The sequence below is a fragment of the Candoia aspera genome, chromosome 2, assembly GCF_035149785.1.
Source record: "Candoia aspera isolate rCanAsp1 chromosome 2, rCanAsp1.hap2, whole genome shotgun sequence".
NCBI lineage: Eukaryota > Metazoa > Chordata > Lepidosauria > Squamata > Boidae > Candoia > Candoia aspera.
In genome coordinates this window covers 69,996,376-70,023,790 of record NC_086154.1, presented here as the reverse complement: position 1 = coordinate 70,023,790, position 27,415 = coordinate 69,996,376, and the positions used below count along the sequence as shown (strand labels likewise).

The following is a 27,415-nucleotide window of genomic DNA, read 5'->3' as shown; positions in this document are numbered from 1 at the left end:
GGATATAGTGCTTTTACTTCCTAGAAAAAAATGGAAAGGGCAAAAAGGGAAAGCAAAGGAAAAAAGCAAAAAAACTAAAAAAGAGGCAAAAAGGCTTCTCCAATTTCCACACTACAGCCACTGTAAGTCAAGATTGGATAGGACATGGAAGTGGTCATCCCTCATCCAATCATTGTACCCTGGTGAACCCCCAAAGGATTACTCTGCTGCTTCTTCTTCTTCTGAAGGATCAATAATATTCAACAGAAAAGCTTTTGAGTTAAGATGTGTGAGTAATCTTTTGTTGACCTGAACATGAGTAACTGTAGATACCCTATGGTCAACCTATTTAATAAGCAGCTATTTCCTTATTACATCACAAAACATTTATTCTCAATATACAATATAGTGCATATACATATTCAAAATAGATTCTTTGCTAGAAATTAAACTATCTAAAACAGCGTATTTTATTTGTAGAGTTAAAGGATTTTTTCCTCTGATGGAGAGAGAGCTGCATCTTAAGTGCATTGTTCAAACATTCCTTGCTAATGCCATAATAATGCCAATAAAATGATTTAATAACTGCAAGACCAACAAGCAACCAGATTGAAATTCAGAACTGTAGTTAAAACAGACATGCTGATAAAGGCAATAGCAAGGATATTCACTAAAATAAAACAAGTTGCAATTCATCTTAATTTTTTCTTTGCTGAAATGGTATTTGAGTCACTGTAATCGTAGCAAGCTGCTTGTTGAAAAACTAAAACATAGTAGAATTCCCCTGAGGAGAACTAGAATTCCAGGAAGGAACAAGTAAATAAACTTATACATAATGGTACAAGACAAAATTGTACAAAGTAACAATTGTACCAAAAGACAAAGGGTAATTGCATTTTAAAGTCTTTGGAGTTATGATATGAAGTATTTAGTCACAATTTGGGAGTTCAGGCAGAGATCCCAAAACCCTGAAAAATTATTTTCACAGAAGTATTCAGAGTCTTGAAATGGGGCTAAAGGGAAACAAGATGCTGTATCCAATTTGTGGACTTCTCTTTGTTAGCTTCGTTTATCAACGTCCTAACTTTTTCAAATGGAGTCAATTCCTTCTTGGCTACTTTTATTTTCTGCTAGGAAATTAGGACACTGAATATCTCTTGGCTAAGTGAGGTCTATCACTTAGACCTCACTTAGCCAATGTATTCACCATGTATTCATCTAAACATCAAATGTTATTACATATAAGTGGGTTTCTTTTTAAAAAAAATACCAAGTTTATCTCTAAACTAGCACTAATAAAGAGGATACATCAATAAAACATCAGATCATTAATTTGTTTAAAAACTTTACACACTTGAAGCATACCCTAATGCAGGCTTACAAGCTGTATAGATGGCCTCTTCCCCTTTCAGTAGTATCTCTTTGGAGTGCTAGGCATTTTACTTAAAACAGGATTTTAATGTGAGGATGATACAATTTGATGCAGTTACTGACTCCAATAAGGTCTCAATCCACGAACTTTGTTATGCTATGCATACCTTGCACCTTGTGTCTTTCCTTCATAAAGCTCTTGTCTCAAGGAGGTTAATGCAGGAGGTTTAAGGAGCAGAAGCAGATGGAACATTATTCAGCAAAATTCAGCAGATAAGTCACATTACAAACTTCCTATGCTGTCTATAGGTCATCTAGTCTACCTATGTAGGTGGCTACATCATGGCCTTTCAGCATCTTATTCTGGTCAGGGAAAAACCACAGGTCAACACATTAGTCTTAATTTGTAGTTGTATTAAGATGCCTTCATCTTCTTATGGAATAAGGGAATTTTCATTCAGGTAGATTGGAAATGATGTTCCAGTTTAGTCAGACTTGATTTATTGCTGAGCTAACTCCGTCTGAGCCTGGATATGAGAGATCTGCAGCACTGGCAAAAGTAGCTGGAAGGCATCTTGGATATAAGAGGCACTGTTGGAAGCCTACAAAAGAGAATAAAAAGGCAAGATATATGAATAAAGAAAACCCATACATTCTAAAGATTAGAATTTGTTCAGAATCTCACTTGGCTTCTCTGATCAATTGTTTTAGTGAAATAAATATTCAAGAATAGGTATATAAGCAACTTGATTGGGACATAGGCATATTACATGCAGAAACTGTATCCTATGTTCAGTTATAGCTGTACCTACCCTCCCATCTGTTTTTTTAAATCATTTTACACTCTTTCAGTTTTGTTCTAATCTATGGGAATTAATTCACACAACGTATCTATTTTGTCAGTTGGATAGAGCCTGGGGAATGTGATACTGTATTAATCTTCATAGTTATATATTTAGTCTGTATAAGCTTATGCTATGAAGATACGGTTATGTTTTGAAGCCCTAGCCAAGGTCCTTTGCATAAAATCTTTAGATTACTCATTATCCTTAATATCTAGGGCAATAAATCATGTGACACTATCACACTTTTGTAGGAATATACAAAGTGCTTCAACTCTGAACAGCCATTCTGAATGTCTGAGCAAAAGTCCAGATCATGTGTTCCAAGAGATTTGTTTGAGCTGAGAATAAAACTTGGTTGTTTCAAGCAGCAAAAACTAATTGTTTTGATCACAGAAGAGAATTCTGAAGTGGACCATTCTGACCTGAGCTGTTTCAAGAGTTATGAACTCAAAACGAAGTGTGCATGTTCCAGATGTTTTATTTGTTCAACTTATTCATCCCAACTTGGGTAGGACTGTTTTGTGCTGAGCAAAAAACACTCCAAATACATTTGCCATTTTATGCACTCTCCTACTCTCTGCACAATAAAAGTTCAGAAACAGGTAATATGAACCAGATACTAGCTTCACAGCTATATCAGGCCAGATCCCTCCGTTTCTAAATGATTTTTCAGAATCTAAGTTCCATCCCTCTCAAGTATTTGCATATACAACTGACCTCCAAAAATACTCCAGTGATTAATGGGTTAAGCATATCAGCCTTCTCTTCTACCTGAAAAGATTGGATATATTAGGTTGCATTTTAAAACCAAGCAGGAAAAATCTTCAATAGAATACAGCCTTCATATCTAAAACTAACTCAAAACCATTGATTTTTAATCAGTTAAGAATCTATTCCCTATGTTATTGAAATGGATGTGTATAGTATTCAGAACCAAAGTGGAAATAATGCTACATATCTGGCATGGATCCTCTCATAATATACCAGTAACGTGAACATCTAAAACAAAATACAGGAAACAACTGATACGAAGAAATCTATGATAAAGTCCAATCCTAGTGGCCATTTCTGATTTACCTGAAAAAAAAAAGTTTTTTAAAAACAGAAAACTCTAACATTTCACTAATAAAATAAAGTAAAACACTATACTGATTGTAGCAGTTATGGGAAATTGCAAGATGCCCTTCTTTAAAAATAGTGTAAAACAAAAACAGCAATATGTCAAATAGCGAAGGCAACCTGCAAGTTGAATCTTTGTTTTCTCATGACAAGCCCTTCACCACTAGACATCGTAGACCATCTTACCCCTGCAGCTGTTAAGCACGTAGCAAATTCCTTAGAGAGAGATGACAATTCTTTGCACAGTGTAATGGTCATTCTAAAAAAGAACAATACATCATAAATAAAATACATAGTTTCTTGTATTCAATGTTTTTTTTTTACCACGTATGGGTCTAAGGATAATCTACAAGCTTTCAGTGAGTCTCTAAATATCTTGCATGATTTGCAAGTAGTGTGCCTGGGAACATACTAGGGGTATGCCCTGGATTTTGCCATAACGAGCTGATTTGAAAAATACATGAATAAAAAAATAATAGTGCAGGAAAGAAGAAAAAATATAGAAAGAAAAATAGCAAAGAAAGAAAAAATAAGAATATAGTAAAGAAAAAGAAAAGAAATATTGAAAGAAATGACTTCCTCCTTCATCACAAGTATAAACAATTTTAGTAACTTATCACCTTCTCTTAAAATTCAATAAATGATCTCTTCTTCCCATATCTCATCTCTTATCTATAAACAAATCCTTAAAGCCTCATCAGTCAGTCGTGGCCAGCAAAAGTCCATTAAGGGTTACCAGAGATAACAACATATCCATTTTAACCTTGATCAAATAAACCAATTTCATTATTATAAAATAAACCCCTCTGTAAGAGAATCTCATCTGGCAGGGTCCAGGAAACGGGCCTTCTCTGCAGTGGCCCCCGCCCTTTGGAACATCTTGCCCCCAGAGGTGAGGCAGGCCCCTTCACTCCTGACCTTCCAGAAGGCCCTGAAGACTTGGTTCTGCCATCGCACTTGTGGGGGAAGGTGGGTAGCCATTCTTGGGGGTGGCTTGCACCTTAGAGCCCCTCTCACCGGATTGGCGTCTTTAGAGCCACTTGGATTTTATATTTATTTATTGCATTTTATATTTGTAATGTGCTTTATTTTTATGGGATGTTAACCTTTATTGCTGTAGCTTGATTTTATTGTAAGCTGCCCAGAGTCCCTCTTTTGGAGGAGATGGGCGGTAATAAAATTTGAATAATAATAATAATAATAATTTTATATTCCTTCCTTTTACTTTTAACAATCTTGATCTTTAATCCTTTCTAATAATGTTGTAAAACTTGATTTCTTTTAATTTTTTCTTTGTCCCTTCTCACAAAATCCTTCAAAACTTTAACAGGTCTCTTTTGTAAATCCAATATAGAAAAGTTATTCTGTTCACTCTTCAGTTTGTTATCAATCAATCTTTAATACGGTCACAGACCAGAATTACAAATTAAAAAAAAAAAAGAAATACATTGAAATATGTTAAAATACATTAAAAATACATTAAATGAAATGAACAAAACATGATAATATATTTACAGATTAATAAGAGTTGTCAATGGGCAGTCGAGGTCTGCCTAATTTGCAGACAGTATAGCAAAATTTAGCTACGTTCAGGGAAACTAAGTCATTCTGATCAGATAGCAACAACTGAACATAAAAGAGATCAGAATTTCCTGGATATTTTATCAAATGAGGAGTTATTAAATGGGTTCGTGAATCCTTATAAAGAATACAGTATAGCAGGACATGTTCTATAGTTTCAATAGCCCCTTGTCCACAGGGGCACAGTCTCAACTCGTATGGGACTTTTTTGTAGCAGCCCTCCAAAACTGCTGTGGGAAGCACATTACAGCGTGCCAAAGTAAGTGCCCTCTGAAATTTGGAGACAGTTATATGATTTAGGTATCTCGCTGGCTTATAAGAAAAGGCTTGATCACCCAAAAAGACACCCTTAGGCAAAGCTGACCGGTCCTGCTGAATGTCCAGGTCTTTGATATGCTGCTTGAATTCGCTAAGTGCACGCTCTTAGCCCATCGTTAGGAGTGCCTCATAGAAAAGCCGAGATGTTGTAGTTTTTATGAGATGGTCCTGAACCATACTGATTTATAATTATGCTTAGAAAGGAAAGAACCCAAACCCGTAGGGAAAAACAGTAGCTTCAGCCAATGTGCTATAATACAAGTCCATGCACCTGTTTCAACTTTAGGCAACCCTGCTTCCCTCCTTAATACTACATTTGGGGTACAGGGAGGTACCTGAAATATGGCCCTTAAGAATTTGGACTGAACCCTTTCCAATGGTGTGAAAGAAGGATAGTGTCCTAGCTGAGCACCGAAGAGTAATTGTGTGCGGGCCTTAGCTGAGTATAACTTCAATGCTGCTGGAACGTGCTGTGCTCCCTTGGTAAAATGAAAGGATTGGATTGCTGCCAGTGTTTTTTGGGCGTTTTGTATAACATAGCTTTGGTGCGCACTGCGTTTAGTGGAGCTATGAAAAACCATGCCCAGATATTTAAAGGATTTAACTTGTTCAATGTTCTGGCTGTTTATCCTCCAGATGTGCAGTTTAGGTCTCTTTGCAAAGACCAAAATTTTAGTCTTTTAGTTGATTTCGAAAGCTTCTTCAGAGCAGTAAGTGGCCAGAGCGCTCATGGCTCGTTTGAGTCCAATTCGTGTTTGTGATAGGAGTACTATGTCATCTGCATACAACAAAGTTACGATATGCCTGTCTGCCAATTTTGGAGGGTGATATTCTAATTGATTCATTTTGGCCACAAGTGAATTTATATACAGATTAAACAGCAGAGGAGCTAAAATACAACCCTGCCTCACTCCTCTGTGAGTTGGAATCTCACTTGTGTGATGGCCTTGCGTACTACATCGAACTTTGATTCTGGAGTTCTTATAAAGATTATGCATGAGCAGCAGTAGCCTTCTATCAATTGTAGTATGGATAAGCTTAGACCAAAGCCTTGCTCTGGGAACCAGATCAAATGCAGACCTAAAATCAATAAAAGCGGTATATAACGTCGAGCCCGTTTTAGATGTATATTTTTCGGCCAGATGTTGAAGTTTAAGGGCATGTCCATAAATAGAATGTTAGGACCTAAAACCTGCTTGCTCATCTGCCAATATGTGCTCTGAGTCAATCCAGTCAACTAGCTTATTGTATAAGTGTCTGGCATAGAGCTTACTTATTATACTTAACAAGCTAATGGGCCTGTAGTTAGCAGGCAGGTCTCGAGTGCCCTTTTTATAAATAGGGACGATAATAGCTAGGCCTCAGTCCTCTGGAATTTGTGCAGTGCGATCAATATAAGTAAACAGGGAAGCAAGAACAGGAGTCCACCAATCCAGGTTGTTTTGTAATATTTCAAGTGTAATAAAGTCATTGCCTGGAGCTTTACCAGGCTTTAACTGTTTTATTTCTGTATTAAAAAACTGTATTAAAAAAGCCTCTTTATTTCAGCGTTTGTGACAGGGGCCCAGTTTGGGAGCAGGTTAATATTAAGATCTAAGTCAACTATATGGGCCTCTTCTTGTGAGTATAATGCTCTAAAGTGGTCTTCCCACACAGATGCTGGTATGAGGTGAGGGAGTAAAAGGGGCCTGTCAATTGAATGGAGAGCTATAAGGTGCCAGAACAGAGTGGAATTTCTGGCTTGAGAAGCTGTTATCAGTTGCTGCCAGGAAACCTTAGTGAATTCTCTTTTCTTGTTTTGTAGATGTTTGTATTGTTTCTTCTGGAGCATAAAATCTTGGATGGGGTGCTCAACTGGGTTCTCTTTATATAGCTTAAATCCCCTGATCAGTTTACCTTTGGCCTCAAAACATTCTGCATCATGCCCCCTAGATCTTGCCCCCTAGATTATCTCTGCTCCTTGACATCTGGGTGGAAATCACAGGCTGGAGCAACTGAATCAGTTGTGTAAATGTCTGCAAGGGAGAATCCCCAGACCTCTCTCTGACTATGGTGGAGCAGAGTTGCAGTGCTGCTTTGGATAGAAGCAGCTGACAGTTTGTTATTTATTATTAAGACATCAGCTGGTTTCATTTATGTAGCATCTTTTCCATATCATTTCTTTTAGATTTTTTTATTCCACCTTTATTATTTTTATAAATAACTCAAAGTGGCGAACATACCTAATACTCCTTCTTCCTATTTTCCCCACAACAATAACCCTGTGAGGCAAGATGGGCTGAGAGGGAGTGACTGGCCCAGGGTCACCCAGTCGGTTTTCATGCCTAAGGTGAAACTAGAACTCACAGTCTCCTGGATACTAGTCTGGCGCCTTAAACACTAAACCAAACTGGCTCTCAAAGGAGAGCTTGTCAGAAGTGGGATTCGAACCCACACCTCCAGGAGAGACTTTGACCTGAACGCAGTGCCTTAGACTCGCTCAGCCATTCTGACAAATCCTTTTTCCATTTTTCAGTTTGTATTAGTTTTTTATCTTTTTAATTGTAATGTTTAATAAAAGTTATTATTAAAAAAATACATGAATAGAAAACCAAGCCCTTCTAAAGCAGGTTCTAAGACTTCCTTGGTGATTTGAAGGGATTTGGAGACATAGGCAATTAACCTGCAAATATTTCCTTTAGCATTTTATGTAAGAAAGAAGGAAGAGAGGTGGTGAGGACATGTTTAGCTTCTAATCACAGTAAATTCTTCTAGCAGGGTTATCAAATTGATGTACTTTCTGGGAGAGATGTTGAAAAAAGGATGGTGCAAGATTGTTGTGTTGTTTAGTGCTCTTTATTACTTCTCTCTCTCAGGAGAAAGAATATTTTTTTAAAAATACTGATGCCTGTGAGACCTGAGAGGGTATAGCACTGACTGCTTCCTTGAAAGATGCTGGATGCTCACTGCCACTGCAAGCATCTGACCCATTATCCTCCCATTGCTGGTATTGAGCAAAATTATAAAAGCTTTGTACTGCTGTTCATTTTGCCCCGCATCTGTCCCAAAATTAAGATTTCCAACAAAAGATAATCATGATATGTACTATTTTCATAAAAATTGTATAGAAAAGAAACATATGTATTTCTTTCTGGGACAGGTAATTTTTAAATATATTACTGCACCTGAACCCATTCATTTAAAACTTGCCAGACTTCACTTTGTCAGAAAGGGGTTCGGGGGATATATCCACAAACATCCAGTTGTCAAGCAGAAAACTATAGATAGCCACTCCTCATTTAAAGGTTACCTCAGTGACCATTCGTAAATACAACAGTAATAAACGGTAATAAAAAGTCATTTTCTGACCAATGTGCACATTTATGACCAAATTTTGTGTGCCTGACAAAAGCCTCCAGTGTGAAACTGATTAAGGTCTGGTCAGTTTCAGGCAGCAGCCCAGTGGGCCAGAGGGTTCTAATAAACTAAAGTTACAGAGCTGAGCTTGTTAACTTGTGGTTAGCACTTTTCAGGAAAGCACTGTGCGGCAGAGAAAAGCAGCTCAGGAAGAGATAGCTTGTTTAAGCAATCTCTCCATCCTGCGAGGAGGTAGAAAAAGGAAAACAAATGGGTAGGCACAGGACACTGTACAAGAGAACTTTTTCTGAATCAGATGGCAGCAACCATCTTTGCAGCGTCTCTCTCTCTCAGTCACGTGTTAACTTAGCGACCATTTCGCTTAACAACCAAGTCGTTGGAATGGAAGATGGTCACTAAACGAGGAGAGAGTTAATCATTTCTTAATTTCTAGTGGTAGGTAGTAAGGCATGGAGGTTTCGATTGCCATACCAAAATTTGGATTCAGGATCTGATTTGAACTGGGTACTGACCATTAAAGATAAATCAGGCTGTTCCCCACTTTGGGCTCTGTTCTGTATGTCCCTTCCTCATCTCATTCATCCATTATTTTGACTGATTACTTCCATTACTAAAGAGAAATAATAAGGCTCAACTGAAGGAAAACACTGAAACCATGTCTTGAAAGAACTCTGTAACCTCCCGGAGCCATAAGCAAGCAGAAGAAGGCCTGTAAGCATGGTAGTAAGGACAATACCTGCAGGAAGCACTTGTAAGGGCCTGAAACTTTCTGGGGCATTGTGTTAAACTAGATATGGAGATACAGAGATGAGAGCTGAGTAACAGATTGCTTGGGCCTTTATGCTACTGCCCTAAAACAAGACCGGTTAGCAGGAACCAGGTACTTTTTAATTTCTTTGTATTTTTGAGGAGAAGGGAAAGAAATAGAGAAGTCAACAGCGATTAGTCTTACTGGGAAAGGGCTTTAGCTCGGTTTATGGCCAACACATCTTTTTGCCCATGAAGAACCAATGCTGCAGTTTTGTGGAACATTTCAATGGAATAAGCTGTCAACTCAGCCAGGCTTCTGATTGCAATCATGTGAATATCCTGCAGAAGTTAGAAACAGATGTCAGTCTACCTTCTTTAAAAGAGGAAGTCATGACATTATTTTCACATCCAATTCCACCCCAAAGACTTCATGCAGAGATCACAGCTTAAGGATGAAGGAATATGATGATAGCTCTTAGATAAATTCATCCATTTAAACTGTACTGCAGCATTCTTTTGATTAAAATTATTACCTCCACTGACTTTTTATTCTCTTGTTCAGTATCTCCTGAGCCCACTTGCTGGTCTCCTTCACGCTGTCCTGTTTCTTTGACCATTTGCATGTTGATGTTTTTAACTAATTCATGAGCAGAGTTCCTTGCCTGCCCAAGTGAAAAGAGAGGTACATCAACATATTGCTGATCAGGAGAATGACCCTATCCAGTCTCCACATAGAAAAAGTAAAAATATCCCAGCAGTAAGCCATCATTGTTCCCATGTGGTGGTGATAACAAAATGTCAAAGGCCTGCTACATGACAAGGAAACTGATTTCTTTGAAGAAATACATTATTTCCCCTACAGAGGTATGGGGAATGTGTAGCCCTCCAAATGCGGCTGAACTACCAGCATCTCCCAGCCAACATGACCAGTGAGGAAAGATGCTGGAGATAGTAAAATGTATAAGGCTTCATGTTCTCCATTCACAATCTGCAGCAAAATATCAAGCTAACCTCATACACATGAGGAGAGTGCAAGCAGTATATCTCCACCACAACACATCTCCTTAGTAAATGGTCACTATTCATTATTTACATGAATTGCTCCCTGCCTTCCCAACTCTAGCCACTGAAAATCAAAACTGCTTCTAACTGCACAACCCCATTACAGTCGTTTGATCATACTGGTATGGAATGAAGTGTTGGAAAATAGTTTACATATGTGAAATCTGCCGCATAATGTTGAGGTCTGTAATCTTCCCTGTTCAAGACTGAAATAGCTCAGTCCCATTTTTCTTTCTCCTTGTTTGTTGGGGGAAGGGTATAGTGCAGTGACTGGGTTAATGTATAATTCTGATTGTCTGGTTTCACATTTAACACTAAGCCATTAACTTAAAAATCACAAACCTAGGTTGTGGTTTGTACATCAAGCAAAGCCAAAATAAATAAATAAACATTATGGCTAAGTATAATGTGTGAAAGCAACCACTGTTTCTGTGGCCAGTGAAACCCCACTCTTCCATCCCACCCAAACTAAAGATGTTTCGTACATATAAAAGTTTATATGAACATGTAATACTCATACATAAGGATGTACAAGATGATTATATATAAGTATGTGCAAGATAAACTTTCCAAAAACAGAGGAATATACAGTACTCTATTGTTGTTTTTATCAGACAAAGAAAATGAATGGCAATTGAGTCAGAGAGATTTATCTTGACTGGGGGATGTACAGAAAAAGCTCAAATCTCCAAACTGAACTGACAATATAGATCAAACTGTTCAGCTGATTCAATCTGATAATTCTAACCAAATTGGCAACTATAGATCAGAGCCAATCTGTATACCCCTACCATGAACAAATATAGTTTGAATAAATGAAAACATTTACAAATGAAGAAAATATGAATTGTAAGTGAATCTTTTAAAAACAGTTTTTTTTTCCTTTAACAATTAACACCATGCTATATATTTACATAATAGTCACAGAAACTGGAAGTTTTTCATTCTCTTCTGGAAAACAGTGCCACTCAGTGGTTCTGCACATTACTGCAAGGAAGTATGTCTTTTAAACTTGAAATATTCTGACTGGAAATGGCTGCTTTGAGTGTTTAAGCTTAAAACACAAAGTGTATGTTTCAAGGGTTTTATTTTAAGACTGAACAAAACCTGGTTATTTTGAGTGGCGCTATTTAAAATATTCCAACTGTTCCAAGCACCACAACTGGACTGCTGCTTTGTGGCTTGGGGTGGTAGATGCATGTACTACAATCCCCCTAATTCCTCTGTCCCTCTTGTAAAACACAAGGGAGCAGGAGCTGGCCCTCAGTTCCCATTGTTACCTATGGTTGGAGTCAAAACATTTCAGGTTTTTTTTTCCAGAACACAGTACAAAACACTTGAACCATTTTGAGTTTAGTTGTATTGCAGGACAGCTAGAGCAGAATGATTCATACGATAGTTCAGGTGGAGCTGTTTTGTTTGAAACTCAAAATAAAATGTATTTTCTGTCTGATTCTACTTTTATTAACCGATTACTTCGAAGCAGAAAAAATTATACTTTGTGTATTGCCTTAAGTTACCTTTTAAACTTTACCATATAAAACTGAATAGATGAGAAGCCAATATCCAGAAATTAAGTTTAGTTAGCTATAACTAAATTTTAAAGAGCTATGACAATATGGACCACTAACAGAGCAAGCTTGAAGGATATACACTGTTGAAAAATACAAGAGTTCTAATATTTGATATTCTAAGTTGCAAAATTTCTTCAACTGCTGCTATATACCATTAATATAAAAGATAGTCTAGCTAATACAAACTACCACATTTCAGAAGCCCAAACTACTTCCAGAACAGTTCTATACATAATCTTAAAAGCCAAAAACAAGTATTTACTCACTTGGAGCAATTTAGCTGGTTTTAGAGAGACACACAGTTGTGAAAAGAGTATACCCACTTCATTTGTGAAATCTTCTTCTCCTGAAAACAACAGGAAATAGTTAGTACATTTTCAGAATGACATATAGCCCTATTAGTTGTTTTGATTACCTAGATGAGGCATACCTCTGTCCTTCAGAACATACATAAACTCGTTAATAACCTTTCAGAACACGCCCGCACTCTTTAATAAACTTTGTGATCCAAAGGCAGGGGTCTCTTGATGCTTTCCAAAGGTAACAGGTACACCAGTCAACAGCTGAGCAACCAACATAATGCTAGCAATGGAATGGAACAAACATGAGTGCCTTTTCTCTTCTTCTTTTTCACATACAACCCGCCTGGGCCATAGAAGCAGGAGCCATATAAGTCTCCACCCTAGGGTTGCAGTCAGCCACTGTCACCACTGAGTTTTTCTCGACATTATGTTAGTTCAGGAAGTCCCATACTGTCATTTGGTCTTTCGTTTAAATGTACAGATAATAATCTAGTACTAGGAAGAGCACAGCAGTAAAAGATGTGGAAGCTTTTAATATCTTTTATTTATTTCACATGACCACTGAAAAGCTGGAACCTCTAAAATATTAGCATTATTTTAATGACTGAATGCTACAAAATGTTAGAAAACTAAATCAGTCACTTCAAGAGGTCCTTATATACTAATGCACAGCCAATATCCAAGTGTTGGATCCCAGGTACCTCTCTTTTCTTCATCTTCATCTTCTTCATCATCATCATCATCAAATTCAGCTAATGAAAATGCTTCTTTAAGCTTTTCCAGCTCTGCCTTTAAAGGTTCAAATTCCTCACCAGAAAATGTACTTGTAACAGATTTTACCTGATTGAAAGATACAGTGAGAATTGTAGACCTGCTAGCTTTACATCTGATATGAGAAATACAACAGCAGCATTAAAAATAGATTCAGTAACAAAAAATACTTTCTTTGAAAAGGGGAACAAAGAACAGAGAGGTTCTATGCGTGTGTGTTCCCATCACATCATACAATGGAATTGGTTTTCTTTGGACTATCCCAGTTAGAATAACAAAACCTGAGAAAGCTCTTACTTAAAAACACATGCCCTGCCTAAAGCAGAGAAGGAACAGGTAACTACAGGAAGTCTTTTCTTCTGCTTTGATTGGCTTTTATTTACTGGTGCTGCAAGGAATCTGTAAATGGATTTATCTCCCAGAGTTTATATAGATCCCTATTCTTATTCCCCCTCAACTGGAAAAAAAAAAAAGCTTAAGGTCATTTACCTTTGATTCACTCTCTCTGGAAAGCATCTCTAAGGCTTCCAAATGAGAAAGACCCTGAAACTCATCAAAAAGCAGTCCATAATGTGCTTTCTTCTCTGTAGTCATGGAAACCTCAGCAGCTACCCTCTGTTGTTCTCTTTCCTTTGCCTCTCGTAAGACCTACAAATAAAAAAGCTGAAGTGTGACAACAGCAGCATTAAAAAAACAAGGAGAGAGAAAAGGTTGAAGCCTAGAAATTTAATGCTCTGCCATGAACTATTTTTTTGATTGATAATTCATTAGTAAGAGGATCCAGAAAGAAATCATTCCCAGGTTTTGTGTGGGAAATCCATACCTGAGATAGTGTGGAATTTCTGCTCATCAAGCCTTTTGTTTTCCTAAATCCAGGGTCACCTTCAGCTATCACATCCATAGTCTTTTTACCAATGTATTCTAATGCATCCAAACTTCCACTTATAACTGTCTTCCCCTAAAAAAAGGGATTTGCACTTTTTAAGAGAAATTCAGATATCACTCTGAAAGAAAGACAAGATTTTATGACAGAGATATAAATGCACGTTGGAACTTCTGGAAGCCAAAGGTTCAAAGTACAGGATGGATTTGTATCATTTTCCTTAGGAAGCAAGGTTGCAAGGCGGAACACAAGTAAATGGTGACACTATACCGACAGTGTGTCAGGGTAGCCTTACTTCGAATAAGACACGGACTCACTTAGAGGGTCTAAGGATTTCCGGGTTTATTGAAGCAGATTGCATACGGAGAAAAAGACGAGGATGTGGGCGTGGTAGCGGGGTACCCCGTTTATACCCGCGTGGCGGACCTTGTCCTCCTCCACCCTCCATTGTCCCATAAGCTGGATACGGATGGGCGATCTGCAGCGATATGGGTTCGTCGATGGGCGATTCGGGCGATCTCCGCTGGTCTCCTTTGTCTTTTCATTCTTGCCCGGTGTAGGTGCATCCCCTGGGATAATGGGTGGAAGTTCCCCCGATCTGCTTAATAGGTTTTAGGTCCGGGCAGAGATGTGCTTCTATTGTGTTAGGCGTTTGTGTGCTTAAAGGATAATGGTTATCCCTTCCTCCCTCCTGATGGGCATGTTCCCCGTTGTGATGCACATATGCCTTGCAACGGGGAACATGACACAGTGGAACGCAGAAAGCAAGAATTTTACAAGGCATGCATTTATAGCACTTGAACTGGTTGTATTAAAAAAAAATGCTCTATGAGCATACCAACACTCAGCTTTAGTCTGACTCACTTCAGTCCAACAAAGAACATTTTCTTTAAGAAACAGCAACATGTCTTGGTGAGTGTGGATTACTGCAATGCTTCAGCAAAGGATCGTTACCTTGTCATGGTGCTGGAGCTTGAGCACCTCAATGATGCCATGAGCTAAACCGTGAAGGGCCACCCAAGACGGGAAGGTCATGACAGAGAGGTCAGACTAAATGCAATCCCTGGGGAAGGTAATGGCAACCCACCCGTTTTCTTGCCGTGAAAACTAAATGGATCACTACAACCAGAGATATGTCAGTATACCATTGGAAGATGAGACCCCCAGGTCAGAAGATGGTCAAAATGCTACTGGGGAGGAACAGAGAATGAGTTCAACTAGCCCCAGACGTGATGACGCAGCTAGCTCAAAGCCAAAAGGACGGCTAGCGGCCGACGGTGCTGGTGGTGAACGGCGAATCCGATGTTCTAAGGATCAACACGCCATTTTGGAACCTGGAATGTAAGATCTATGAGCCAGGGCAAATTGGATGTGCTTATTGGTGAGATGTCAAGATTAAAGATAGACATTCTGGGCGTCAGTGAACTGAAATGGACTGGAATGGGCCACTTCACATCAAATGACCACCAGATCTACTACTGTGGACAAGAGGACCACAGAAGAAATGGAGTAGCCTTCATAATTAATAGTAAAGTGGCTAAAGCAGTGCTTGGATACAATCCAAAAAATGACAGAATGATCTCAATTCGAATTCAGGGCAAGCCATCTAACATCACAGTGATCCAAATATACGCCCCAACCACAGATGCTGAAGAAGCTGAAGTAGAGCAGTTCTATGAGGATCTGCAGCACCTACTGGACAACACGCCTAAAAGAGATGTCATTTTCATCACGGGAGACTGGAATGCTAAGGTGGGCAGTCAAATGACACCTGGAATTACAGGTAAGCATGGCCTGGGAGAACAAAACGAAGCAGGACATAGGCTGATAGAATTTTGCCAAGACAACTCACTCTGCATAACAAACACTCTCTTCCAACAGCCTAAGAGACGGCTTTATACATGGACTTCACCAGATGGACAACACCGAAATCAGATTGACTACATCCTTTGCAGCCAAAGGTGGTGGACATCTATACAGTCGGTAAAAACAAGACCTGGAGCTGACTGTAGTTCAGATCACGAACTTCTTATTGCACAATTTAGGATCAGACTAAAGAGATTAGGGAAGACCCACAGATCAGCTAGATATGAGCTCACTAATATTCCTAAGGAATATGCAGTGGAGGTGAAGAATAGATTTAAGGGACTGGACTTAGTAGATAGGGTCCCGGAAGAACTAGGGACAGAAGTTCGCAACATTGTTCAGGAGGCGGCAACAAAATGCATCCCAAAGAAAGAGAAAACCAGGAAGGCAAAATGGCTGTCTGCTGAGACACTAGAAGTAGCCCAAGAAAGAAGGAAAGCAAAAGGCAACAGTGATAGGGGGAGATATGCCCAATTAAATGCAAAATTCCAGAGGTTAGCCAGAAGAGATAAGGAATTATTTTTAAACAAGCAATGTGCGGAAGTGGAAGAAGACAATAGAATAGGAAGGAATTTTCTTCCAGAAAATTAGAAACATCGGAGGCAAAAATGGGTATGATCAAAAACAAAATGGTGAGGACCTAACAGAAGAAGAAGAGATCAAGAAAAGGTGACAAGAATATACAGAAGACCTGTATAGGAAGGATAACAATATCAGGGATAGCTTTGACAATGTGGTCAGTGAGTTAGAGCCAGACATCCTGAAGAGTGAGGTTGAATGGGCCTTAAGAAGCATTGCTAATAACAAGGCAGCAGGAGACGACGGCATCCCAGCTGAACTGTTCAAAATCTTGCAAGATGATGCTGTCAAGGTAATGCATGCTATATGCCAGCAAATTTGGAAAACACAAGAATGGCCATCAGACTGGAAAAAATCAACTTATATCCCCATACCAAAAAAGGGGAACACTAAAGAATGTTCAGACTATCGAACAGTGGCACTCATTTCACATGCCAGTAAGGTAATGCTCAAGATCCTGCAAGGTAGACTTCAGCGATTCATGGAGCGAGAATTGCCAGATGTACAAGCTGGGTTTAGAAAAGGCAGAGGAACTAGGGACCAAATTGCCAATATCCACTGGATAATGGAAAAAGCCAGGGAGTTTCAGAAAAACATCTATTTCTGTTTTATTGACTATTCTAAAGCCTTTGACTGTGTGGACCATAACAAATTGTGGCAAGTTCTTAGTGGTATGGGGATACCAAGTCATCTTGTATGCCTCCTGAAGAATCTGTATAACAACCAAGTAGCTACAGTAAGAACAGACCACGGAACAACGGACTGGTTTAAGATTGGGAAAGGAGTACGGCAGGGCTGTATACTCTCACCCTACCTATTCAACTTGTATGCAGAACACATCATGCGACATGCTGGGCTTGAGGAATCCAAGGCTGGAGTTAAAATCACTGGAGGAAACATTAACAATCTCAGATATGCAGATGATACCACTTTGATGGCTGAAAGCGAAGAGGAACTGAGGAGCCTTATGATGAAGGTGAAAGAAGAAAGTGCAAAAGCTGGCTTGCAGCTAAACCTCAAAAAAACCAAGATTAGGCAACCAGCTTGATAACTGGCAAATAGAGGGAGAAAATGTAGAAGCAGTGAAAGACTTTGTATTTCTAGGTGCAAAGATTACTGCAGATGCTGACTGCAGTCAGGAAATCAGAAGACACTTAATCCTTGGGAGAAGAGTAATGACAAATCTCGATAAAATAGTTAACAGCAGAGACATCACACTGACAACAAAGGTCCACATAGTTAAAGCAATGGTATTCCCCGTAGTAACATATGGCTGTGAGAGCTGGACCATAAGGAAGGCTGAGAGAAGGAAGATAGATGCTTTTGAACTGTGGCGTTGGAGGAAAATTCTGAGAGTGCCTTGGACTGCAAGAAGATCCAACCAGTCCATCCTCCAGGAAATAAAGCCAGACTGCTCACTTGAGGGAATGATATTAAAGGCAAAACTGAAATACTTTGGCCACATAATGAGAAGACAGGACACCCTGGAGAAGATGCTGATGCTAGGGAGAGTGGAAGGCAAAAGGAAGAGGGGCCGACCAAGGGCAAGGTGGATGGATGATATTCTGGAGGTGACGGACTCATCCCTGGGGGAGCTGGGGGTGTTGACGACCAACAGGAAGCTCTGGCGTGGGCTGGCCCATGAAGTCACGAAGAGTCGGAAGCGACTAAACGAATAAACAACAAAACTGCAATGCACTTTACATGGGTCTGACCTTGAAGACCACCCAGAAGCTTCAGCTGGTAAAGAACACAGCAGTTCTATACACAGCATAGGGCCTAGTAATTTGAGTAATCTCTCCCATTGTTTCTTCCCATCCTGTAAGATCAGACAGAGTTGTCATACTTTGGATCCCATCCATTAAACAATGCCATCTGATAGGATGCAGGAAGCATGCCTTCTCTACTATGGTATCTACCCCCTTCAGTATATCTTCACATTTTAAGGTAAGTTGTATTTTGCTTTATGAGAATTTCTGTTCAGAAAAGCAAATTATAAAACAACTAAACATGAAATAATAACAATGTTCAAATACTAGTGCTTTGTAAATGCATTACTTCTTTATCCCAAAGCAAGTAGTAAAGTTCAGCAACATGACTAATTGTTAATGAAATTCAGACTATTAAGCTTATGTATCCCTTTCACTGTAGTCCAATTAAATTTCAAATGTCCATTGAAGAATTCACCAGTTCAAAAGTCCATGATTAGTCTAATCCTTTTGATAGGAAAAAGCTTGTAATTCAGGAACCCTAAAGAGAGCACAAATAACTTATTGACAACAAACAAAGCAATTATTAGAGATCACAAATTATAAAAAAGAGCTGCATCCCTGATTGACCATGTAATGAACTTCAAGAGAGCCAGGCAGAAGGTTGGAGTTGGAAAAGGAATCCAGAGACTCTCAGGGAAACACCCAAGCGCAGAAGAAACAGGTGCCAGGTCCAGTGAGGGGGAAGAATGTCACAAAGAGACTCAAACTAGCCCCCACCCCAGACTCTCTGGGGTATAAGAGGGAAGGAAGGAAAAATGCAGGCAGGCATGCAAGATCCTGTTATTATAGCCAATCTCAATGAAGTCTAGTTCTAGTCTTTCTGCGGAGCTTGTTTCCTGATCTGGTCTACCCTGAAGGGCTGACAGCATGAACAATGACAGCACAGCAAGATCAAAATAAGACAAATGTTAACATAACCCTTTCACCCTCACTCACTGTGCTCTGAACAGCAGAAGAAATGGTAGAAAACATTCCAAGTGCACCACTGACAGGTGAGAGATTTTCAGTCTCTTCCTTGCCATCACTCACTTCTTCAGCATTGTGGCTTTCTGAAACAAAAGCATTCGTTTAAGTGTTTGCATTTGCATTATGAACAGAAACTGGATACTGCATTGTTCAGAGCTATTTGGTTTCAAGACTGCCTTTGAACATTTCAAATTATCCTAAGCCCTCTTTGAGCATATGAAAGTAAGAGAGCAATTCTCTGAATCTAACCAGTTGCTTATGCAGTCAGTTATAAACATGCATTTCCATCTAGACTGATGTCAAAACTAGAACACCACCATCTTCACACCGCACAAAGAGCAAAGGTTTATCCAATGCAGGCATAAATTTTATTGCCAAAACAAAGTAATACCAAATTGCAGGTGCTTTCCCTCCAGGATATACACAGTTCTAAGGCACAAGCAACACCAATATTTCTAAGTCTCATTATTTGCAATTAATATGACAGCTTGTGCAATAGAGCACAGATTATTTCAGATTAGAAGTAATGCCATCATCTTTCATAGCACCTCAAGCAGCAAACTTCATTATATATAAAATAAATAAAATATGTTATTTCTAAGATAAGATCTGACCTTTTATTGAATCTTTGTTCTCAGATGATAAGGTACTAGGATTGGGGATCCCTAGGGATGTCTCTGCTTTTTCAATGACATTTGAGATTCCATGACCTAGAGAAAGCAGAGATCATTTTAACCCTAAGTAAAAAATACGATGAATTTCCCAAACAAGCAAAATAAGTCAGGAGGATGCAGATATAGATATATATATATATTTTAGCAGAGATTATTTTATCAACAGTCTTAGAGCAGTACAAGAAGTGTGCCCATGAGTGATCTGTAAGCACCTACAAATATATCTTAAGAAACCAGTAAATAAAATTTGAGACAAAATTAAAATATATCTATTAAACAACCTGACTAGTGAGTAAGAGGCAAAAGGAACTATCTATGTCTAGGCCATAAATGAGATAGTATCCAAAATTACATAAAATATGGTAACATGTAAAATTACAAAAATATGGTATCTAAAGTTTACATGGAGTGTGATAATATCTGAAGTTGCATTAAATTTGCTAATACCTAAAATTACATAAAATACATAAAATGTGACATCTAAAATGTCTAAAGATGTGGCAATATCTAAAATTTACATGGAGTGTGATGCTATCTGAAGTTACATAAAATTTGATAATACTTAAAACTACATAAAATACATTATGTGGAGCAGGAGCTTGGCCTATCAAGGTTCAGCAGATCTTACACGCTGCTGTGCAAAACCTAGCCTTGTGCGCTGTAATAAATGGCAGTTCTGTCATGAGTACTGATGGTGAGTAGGAGGGGGCCTCTATCCAGGGGGAAAACGCATGCATAGTACTGAGGAGTTAAGCAGCCATTCAAAGAGACACAGATCGGACCCGCCTTAACCTTTGGGGTTTATCTGTCTGGGTTTTTCTTCAGTTTGTTAGGATTTTCTGTCTAATGTAGCAGTAATAAAGTACTAGAGACCTATTCCTTGTCTCAGTGTGGTTCCTGGCTGTTAGGACATCAATCCTAACAAACTCACTACTCCCATTGAAAGAGGGAGGAACAAAGAAAAAAAAGGAAGAGACATTTGGGAAAATGTCTTCCGAAAACCAGGAAATTCGGCAGGCCATCCAACAACTGGCAGCAGCATTGCAACAACATCAACAACAAGTAGATCTCAAGATCAAGACATTACAAGCAGCCATGCTACAGCAGTTACAACAACCAGCTCCGATTAACCCACAACCGGTGCCAGCAGCAGCAGCTCCGCCAGTAGTCTTGAGATCCCAGGGCAGTCTACCAGAGAAGTTTGGAGGAGAAGCAGGACAGTTGAGAACCTTTCTCACACAGTGCACAATGTTTTTCGACAGCAGACCGGCAGAGTTTCCCACAGACAGAACCAGAGTCACCTTCATTTTAAGTCTGCTAAAGGGCCCAGCAGCCAAATGGGCTATTCCCATGGTGGAGAACAACGACCCAATTCTCAACGACTACCAGAATTTTCTGGCAGGGTTCCGAGCACACTTTGACGACCCAATCAGAGAGGTCACTGCCAGCCAGGAAATTTGGAAGCTCAAGCAAGGCAACAAGAGAGTGGGAATCTACATTGCTGATTTCAAGCTGTTAGCAGGAGATCTGGACTGGAATGAGAGTGCCTTGAAAGACCAATTCAAACAGGGGCTGGATGAAGAAATTAAAAATGAATTAGTGCGCCAGGCAACACCAGCTACCCTAGAAGGTTTATATCAACTGTCTGGAGGCACCCATGAGAGTGGTACATGATTTCAGTTCCCTCAATAAACTCACGGTCAAAGCAAATTACCCACTCCCCCTAATATCTGATCTGCTGGATCGCTTACAGAAAGCACGCATTTTTACTAGGTTGGACCTCAGGAATGCGTACAATCTGATCCGGATGAAAGAGGGGCATGAATATCTGACTGCCTTCGATACCAGGTTTGGTAAATTTGAGTACCTTGTTTTGCCCTTTGGTTTTTCTAATGCAGGAGCCATATTTTCCCGATTTATGAATCAAATTTTCTCGGATTTACTAGATAAGTATCTGGTCATTTATCTAGATGACATATTAATATTCTCTGAGGATGCTACAACTCATGTAACCCATGTACGTAATGTCTTACAAAGACTGAGAGAGAACAAGCTGTTCGCCAAGCTAGAGAAGTGTGCCTTCGATTTAACTGAATTACATTTCCTGGGCTATAAAATATCAACAGAAGGCATATCCATGGATCCTTCTAAGGTCCAGGCAATTCTCTCTTGGCAACCCCACCGAAATGTGAAAGAGGTACAAAGATTTCTAGGGTTTTGCAATTTTTACAGGAGATTCATAAATAAATTTAGTGACAGGGCTAAACCCCTCACACAGCTTTTGAAGAAAGGATCAAAATTCATTTGAGGGGAGAGAGAGCAAGCAGCCTTCCAAGAATTTAAGCAACTCTTTGCATCCAAGCTGCTTTTAAAGCACCCCGATCCCACGAAGCAGTTCATAATGCATTCAGATGCTTCTGATATTGCCATTGGGGCGGTTTTATTGCAATATACAAACAAAACCGAGAATACATTGCTACCTTGTGCATTTTTCTCCCACATGCTCTCACCAGTAGAGAGAAACTATGATGTTTTTAACAAGGAGCTGCTAGCAATTAAAGCAGCATTTCAAGAGTGGAGGCACTGGCTAGAAGGTGCAACCTTTCCTGTGAAAGTTTGCACTGATCACAAGAATTTACAGCTTCTACAAAACACCAGATCCCTCACCCCATGCCAGATCAGATGGAGCCAGTTTTTCTCCCGTTTCAATGTTGTTATTTCTTATGGTCCCGGGGCGCAGAACCGTTTGGCAGATGCCCTGTTTCGATCCATTCAGGCAACCCCCGCTACTCACCAGGAGGTACAGGCTACGATATTACAACCTCACAACTTTCAGCAGTCTATGAGGGGAAACCAGACAGAGATTTTAGCAGCAGGCAGACAAGCAGAGGACCTATGTACAAGAGTCAGAGCTCTGCAGCAACAGGACCCCTATGCCAGGGCCAGGATGGATGACCTCCAGAGGGGCCCGCAAGACACTGCCTCCCCCTTTAATGTGGAGGCACGAATCCTCTGGCATTGCGGGCAATTATACATTCCCCCCTCATTGAGGGAAGAAGTACTGAGACTTTGCCATGACCATCAAACAGCAGGCCATGGAGGTGTTTTCAAAACTCTCCATAGAGCTCTGAAAGACTACTGGTGGCCTAAGATGACTGCAGACATAAAGGGTTACGTTGCTTCCTGTCATACCTGTAGACGAGCCAAGCCTCTCCCAGGGAAGCCCACAGGACTCTTGCAACTCCTACCCACCCCTAGTAGGCCTTGGGATACAATCTCCATGGATTTCATCACTGATTTGCCCCCGGTCCAGGGGCTGACTTCCATACTAGTGGTGGTGGACCTTTTCACTAAAACGGCACATTTTATTCCTTGCAAGGGCCTCCCATCTGCGCAAGCCACAGCGCAGTTGTTTATGGACCATGTTTTTCAGTATGGAGGCATTGTCATGAGTAAGGATGGCGAGCCGCATTTCTTGGTTTTCTGAAGACATTTCCAAACGTCTCTCCTTAATTTCTTGTTCCTCCCTCTTTCGATGGGAGTAGGAGTTTGTTAGTATTGATGTCCTAACAACCAGGAAACATGCTGAGACAAGGAACTGGTCTCTAATGTTTTATTGCTAGTACATAACAGGAATCCTAACAAACTGAAGAAGCGTGGGAAAAACCCAGACATATAAATCCCAAAGGTTAAGGCGGTCCCGATCTGTGTCTCTTTGAATGGCTGCCCAATTCCTCAGTGCTACGCATGCGCTTAACAGTCTGGATGGGAGCCCCCTGCTCGCCATCCTTACTCATGACAGGCATGATGAATCACTTGGTGAGTGACAGAGGCCCTCAGTTCACTTCCAGGTTCTGGAGGGCCCTTTTCCAGTCATTAGGGGTCCAGATCCACCTATCATCATCGCATCATCCGGCTAGTAACGGGCAAGCTGAGAAAATTAACCAATGGTTACAGCAGTATCTCAGGTGTTACACCACTTATCAGCAAGACAATTGGCCAGCCCTGCTCCCCATGGCAGAATTTACTTATAACAACTCTGTGCAATCCTCTACCAGGATGTCTCCTTTCCAAGCACTCTACGGGGTTAACCCTCAGGTGTTGCCCACCTCCTCCCAGCAGGGAACTGTTCCAGCCGCGGGTGATTTTCTTAAAGAGCAACAAGCCGCACAGGAGTTGTTAAAGGAGCAGCTGAGCAGGGCAAAGAGTGCTTACAAGAGAGCTGCAGATGCTCACAGACAAGAGGGGCCAGCGATTGTGGTAGGAGACAAAGTGTGGCTCTCTACCAAGTTTTTGACCTCTACCAGACCCTCCAAAAAGTTGGACTGTTAAGTTTGTGGGCCCTTTCACTGTGGTACAGCAGATAAATCCAGTGGCTTATCGCTTAAAGCTGCCAGCATCCATGAAAATCCATCCAGTCTTTCACAGAGCCTTGCTAGCCAAAGACCCTCCCCCAAGTACCTTACGATCGCAACTGCCCCCCCCCACCTCCAGTAATTGTGGAGGGGGAGGAAGAATACGAAGTCGAGGAAATTCTGGACTCTAGGAGGAGGGGAAGGGGCATCCAATATTTAATACACTGGAAAGGGTACCCTGAGGAAGAGCGCACGTGGGAAAATGCCAGAGATGTGCATGCACCAACGCTGGTTCATCGATTCCATCAGCTTTTCCCTCACAAACCCAAGCCTCGCACTCTACCAGAGATGCCTCACTTGACTGAGCAAGCAGAGGAATCCCAAGCAGAGGAGTTCATAAGTTGGCAACCTCCACCCCCGCCTGAGGCTCTGAGGCCAGAGAGAGAGGAGGGGGGGGAGCCGCAGCCCTCCACCTCGGGCGTGCATTTCCCAAGGGGGAGGGGGGAAGAATCTTCTAATTATCTAGCTATTTTCCAGCAGCAGCCACCTGGGCCAGAAGCGTTATCAGACCTGGAGAGCAGCACTGATTCGTCCTTGGAGGAGTTTTCCTTTGAAGAATTTCCATCGTTGCCCAGTTCCCATGGGAGCTTGGAAGCAGAGATGGCCTCTTATGAGACCTCTGGAACGGAGGGGGCTGAAATGGAATGTGAATCTGGAGGGGAGGGTGATGTCATGAGTACTGATGGCGAGCAGGAGGGGGCCTCTATCCAGCGGGGAAAACGCATGCATAGTACTAAGGAATTAAGCAGCCATTCAAAGAGACACAGATCCGACCCACCTTGACTTTTGGGGTTTATCTGTCTGGGTTTTTCTTCAGTTTGTTAGGATTTTCTGTCTAATGTAGCAGTAATAAAGTACTAGAGACCTATTCCTTGTCTCAGCGTGGTTCCTGGCTGTTAGGACAAGTTCATCTGTAAGCAGCATTTGGGCATAGGCTGAGTCTAAGTGATCAGGATAACTGATCAGAGGGAGGATAAATCTGGTTTGAATGTCTCTATAAAAGGAGCAACAAAGAACAACACGTTCCATCATTTCCACCTCTCCCGAACCACAACTGTACTATTTTATATTTGCCGTCCAATACTGCAGAGGGGACAGCATGACGCTGGGCAAGAGAGAAAGCTTTCCTCTGGGTGTTTCTAGCTGTGTGACAATGTATCTATTGTTAGCTGATGACAGGAACACTGGGGCCTTCCCTAGATCTGCCTGAATTCCCCAAGCAAGCAAAATAGAAGACAGTAGGATGCATTATTCTACTGTTTTGCTCAGTTTAGCCATTGGCTTAAATCTTAATTTTATATTGTTTCTTTTTAGAGATAACATATGAACCTTTAAGAGCTTGTAGAAGCTATGTGGGTTTGAGTTAGTTGAGTGATTCATACTCAGAAGGACAGTATACATTTGTTATATAAATACATATTTTTTTTAAAATCTTTTGATCTTGCTCAATATTTTTCTTTACTGTCCATAAAGTGTTTTGTGCTTGCCACCATTAACTTCCAAAAGAAAAAAAAAACTAGAAAAGATACTTCGTTTGATTTGTAGTGCAAGTTCTATGACACTGCTCAGTCTCGGCTTTCCTTACCAACAGTAGCCATTGTAGCAGAAGCACTGGAAAGCAATGATTTTCCCCAGCTTCCCCAATATCCCCATCCTGTCTGTGTCTTCTCAGTGGACCCCGAGACCTGAGGGGAAGAGAACAAGGTAAGCAGGTATTCATCTATTCCTTTCCTTTAATAATTAAAAATAATTTCTAGCAAAGGCAATCAACGTGGGAAAGAAAATAAAAACTACATTTTAAAATCTTCTCTGTTTTACAGACATCCTTTCAATAGCATTGTATGAGGGTTTTCTTTCTGTTAGCAAACTTGCTTAGTAGGGAAATATCTGATAGAAATTCCAATAAAAAATAGTAAGTTCCATTCCAAATTAAATGGGATTGTAATAATACAATAAGAAACATTATTTACAAAAATATTAAAGATATAGTTGTACACAGTCCTCAAATTTATCAGTACTATGAGAAAAATCATTTTCATTTGTTAACTATACTGTGTTAGTGCAACTCTTCACGTCATGCGAATCAGTTTGGCCAAGAATAGGAAAATACGTTGCATGTTTATTTCTGTTTCAGCAGTTAGAGTACTGACAGTAAGCAGTACTATAGTAAGTATTAAGGGAATGGATACAAATTGCTTTCAGATTAATGGCGGGAAAAGTAAGGATACATCTTTCACCTATATTTCTTATTTTGACTTAGGTTCTTAAGATATCAACCCACCATCAAGTAATTAATTTGGTTGCATATGATATATTTATATTTCTTAAGAACTCAGAGAAACAATCTGACTGCAGACTGAAATTGATAGATTCTGTTTAAATTGCAGAATTAGAATGACTGTCACTCCAAGTTTTGCTGTGGAAGATACAAAGAGTGCATATTTTGAGATAAAACTGGAATTTACTAGCAGATTATAGCATAAATACTAATATATTTTGCACCTGTAGCTCTTGTGCTGCACTGATTTCAGTGATTTTGGCTTCTGGTCTTTTCCGGGTCAGGAACATAGGCTCAGCTTCCTCTCCATTATTCTTGGCCAGCTCTGCATCCGTTGTCTTCTGCACATTTTCATCAGGTTCACATACATCTTCTCTCAGTGATTCTTTTTCCATTTGGGACATGAGCAAAGCATATCCTAATTTTATAAATAATTATTATAATTATTTATATTTGCTTACTGTGACATATATTTTTAAGTCAATTGAGTCCTTATGACTATTTGAAAAAAGCACATCAGCATAGTAAAACAGTTTACATACTACTAAACGTGCAAAATCAGATCTGAGTTTGGAGATAGCAGAAAATTTTCTAGAAAACCTGTATCACAATTCACCTGGAAAATGAGGTTGATAGAAGAGGTTCATTACTTGTTAGATTATCCACATAATCAAAACATCAGATAACTGAGAAGGCAATTATAAATATTAAAGCACATACACAGTACAATCCTATGTATGTTTACTCAGAAGTAAGCATCTCTGACTCCATGGTTTGTATAGGGCTACAACTCAAGCAAATAGTTGTTCAGTTCCAAGTAAAATAGTTAGATAAATATTACTCTAAATTGTCCTATGAGACATAAATAGGCTTATTAGAATAAATATTGGTTATTTTAATTCCATCAGGAAGATATAACCATTGTACTGAGACTTTCTAGATTCAACATTCCA

The 27,415-nt window shown here is 39.9% G+C and overlaps 1 protein-coding gene across 2 annotated transcripts; it reads right to left on the bottom strand.

Annotated features, from left to right (window-relative positions):
• Positions 1-273: 273 nt before the first annotated feature.
• FAM114A2 (family with sequence similarity 114 member A2) lies at positions 274-27,148 on the bottom strand. 2 transcript variants are annotated; one of them, XM_063292159.1, is made up of 14 exons: positions 27,079-27,148; positions 26,687-26,880; positions 25,770-25,869; positions 19,710-19,805; positions 19,066-19,178; positions 13,853-13,987; positions 13,519-13,677; positions 12,960-13,098; positions 12,223-12,299; positions 9,854-9,982; positions 9,523-9,659; positions 3,501-3,573; positions 2,913-2,966; positions 274-1,952 (listed from the first exon to the last, which is right to left on the bottom strand). In XM_063292159.1, exons 1-14 carry the CDS (start codon positions 27,107-27,109, stop codon positions 1,851-1,853), a joined length of 1,539 nt encoding a protein of 512 aa, XP_063148229.1. In that variant the 5' UTR covers positions 27,110-27,148; the 3' UTR covers positions 274-1,850. The 2 variants fall into 2 exon arrangements, with proteins under 2 accessions (XP_063148229.1, XP_063148230.1); XM_063292160.1 differs by having other exon boundaries at positions 12,223-12,296.
• Between the last annotated feature and the right edge of the window lie 267 nt (positions 27,149-27,415).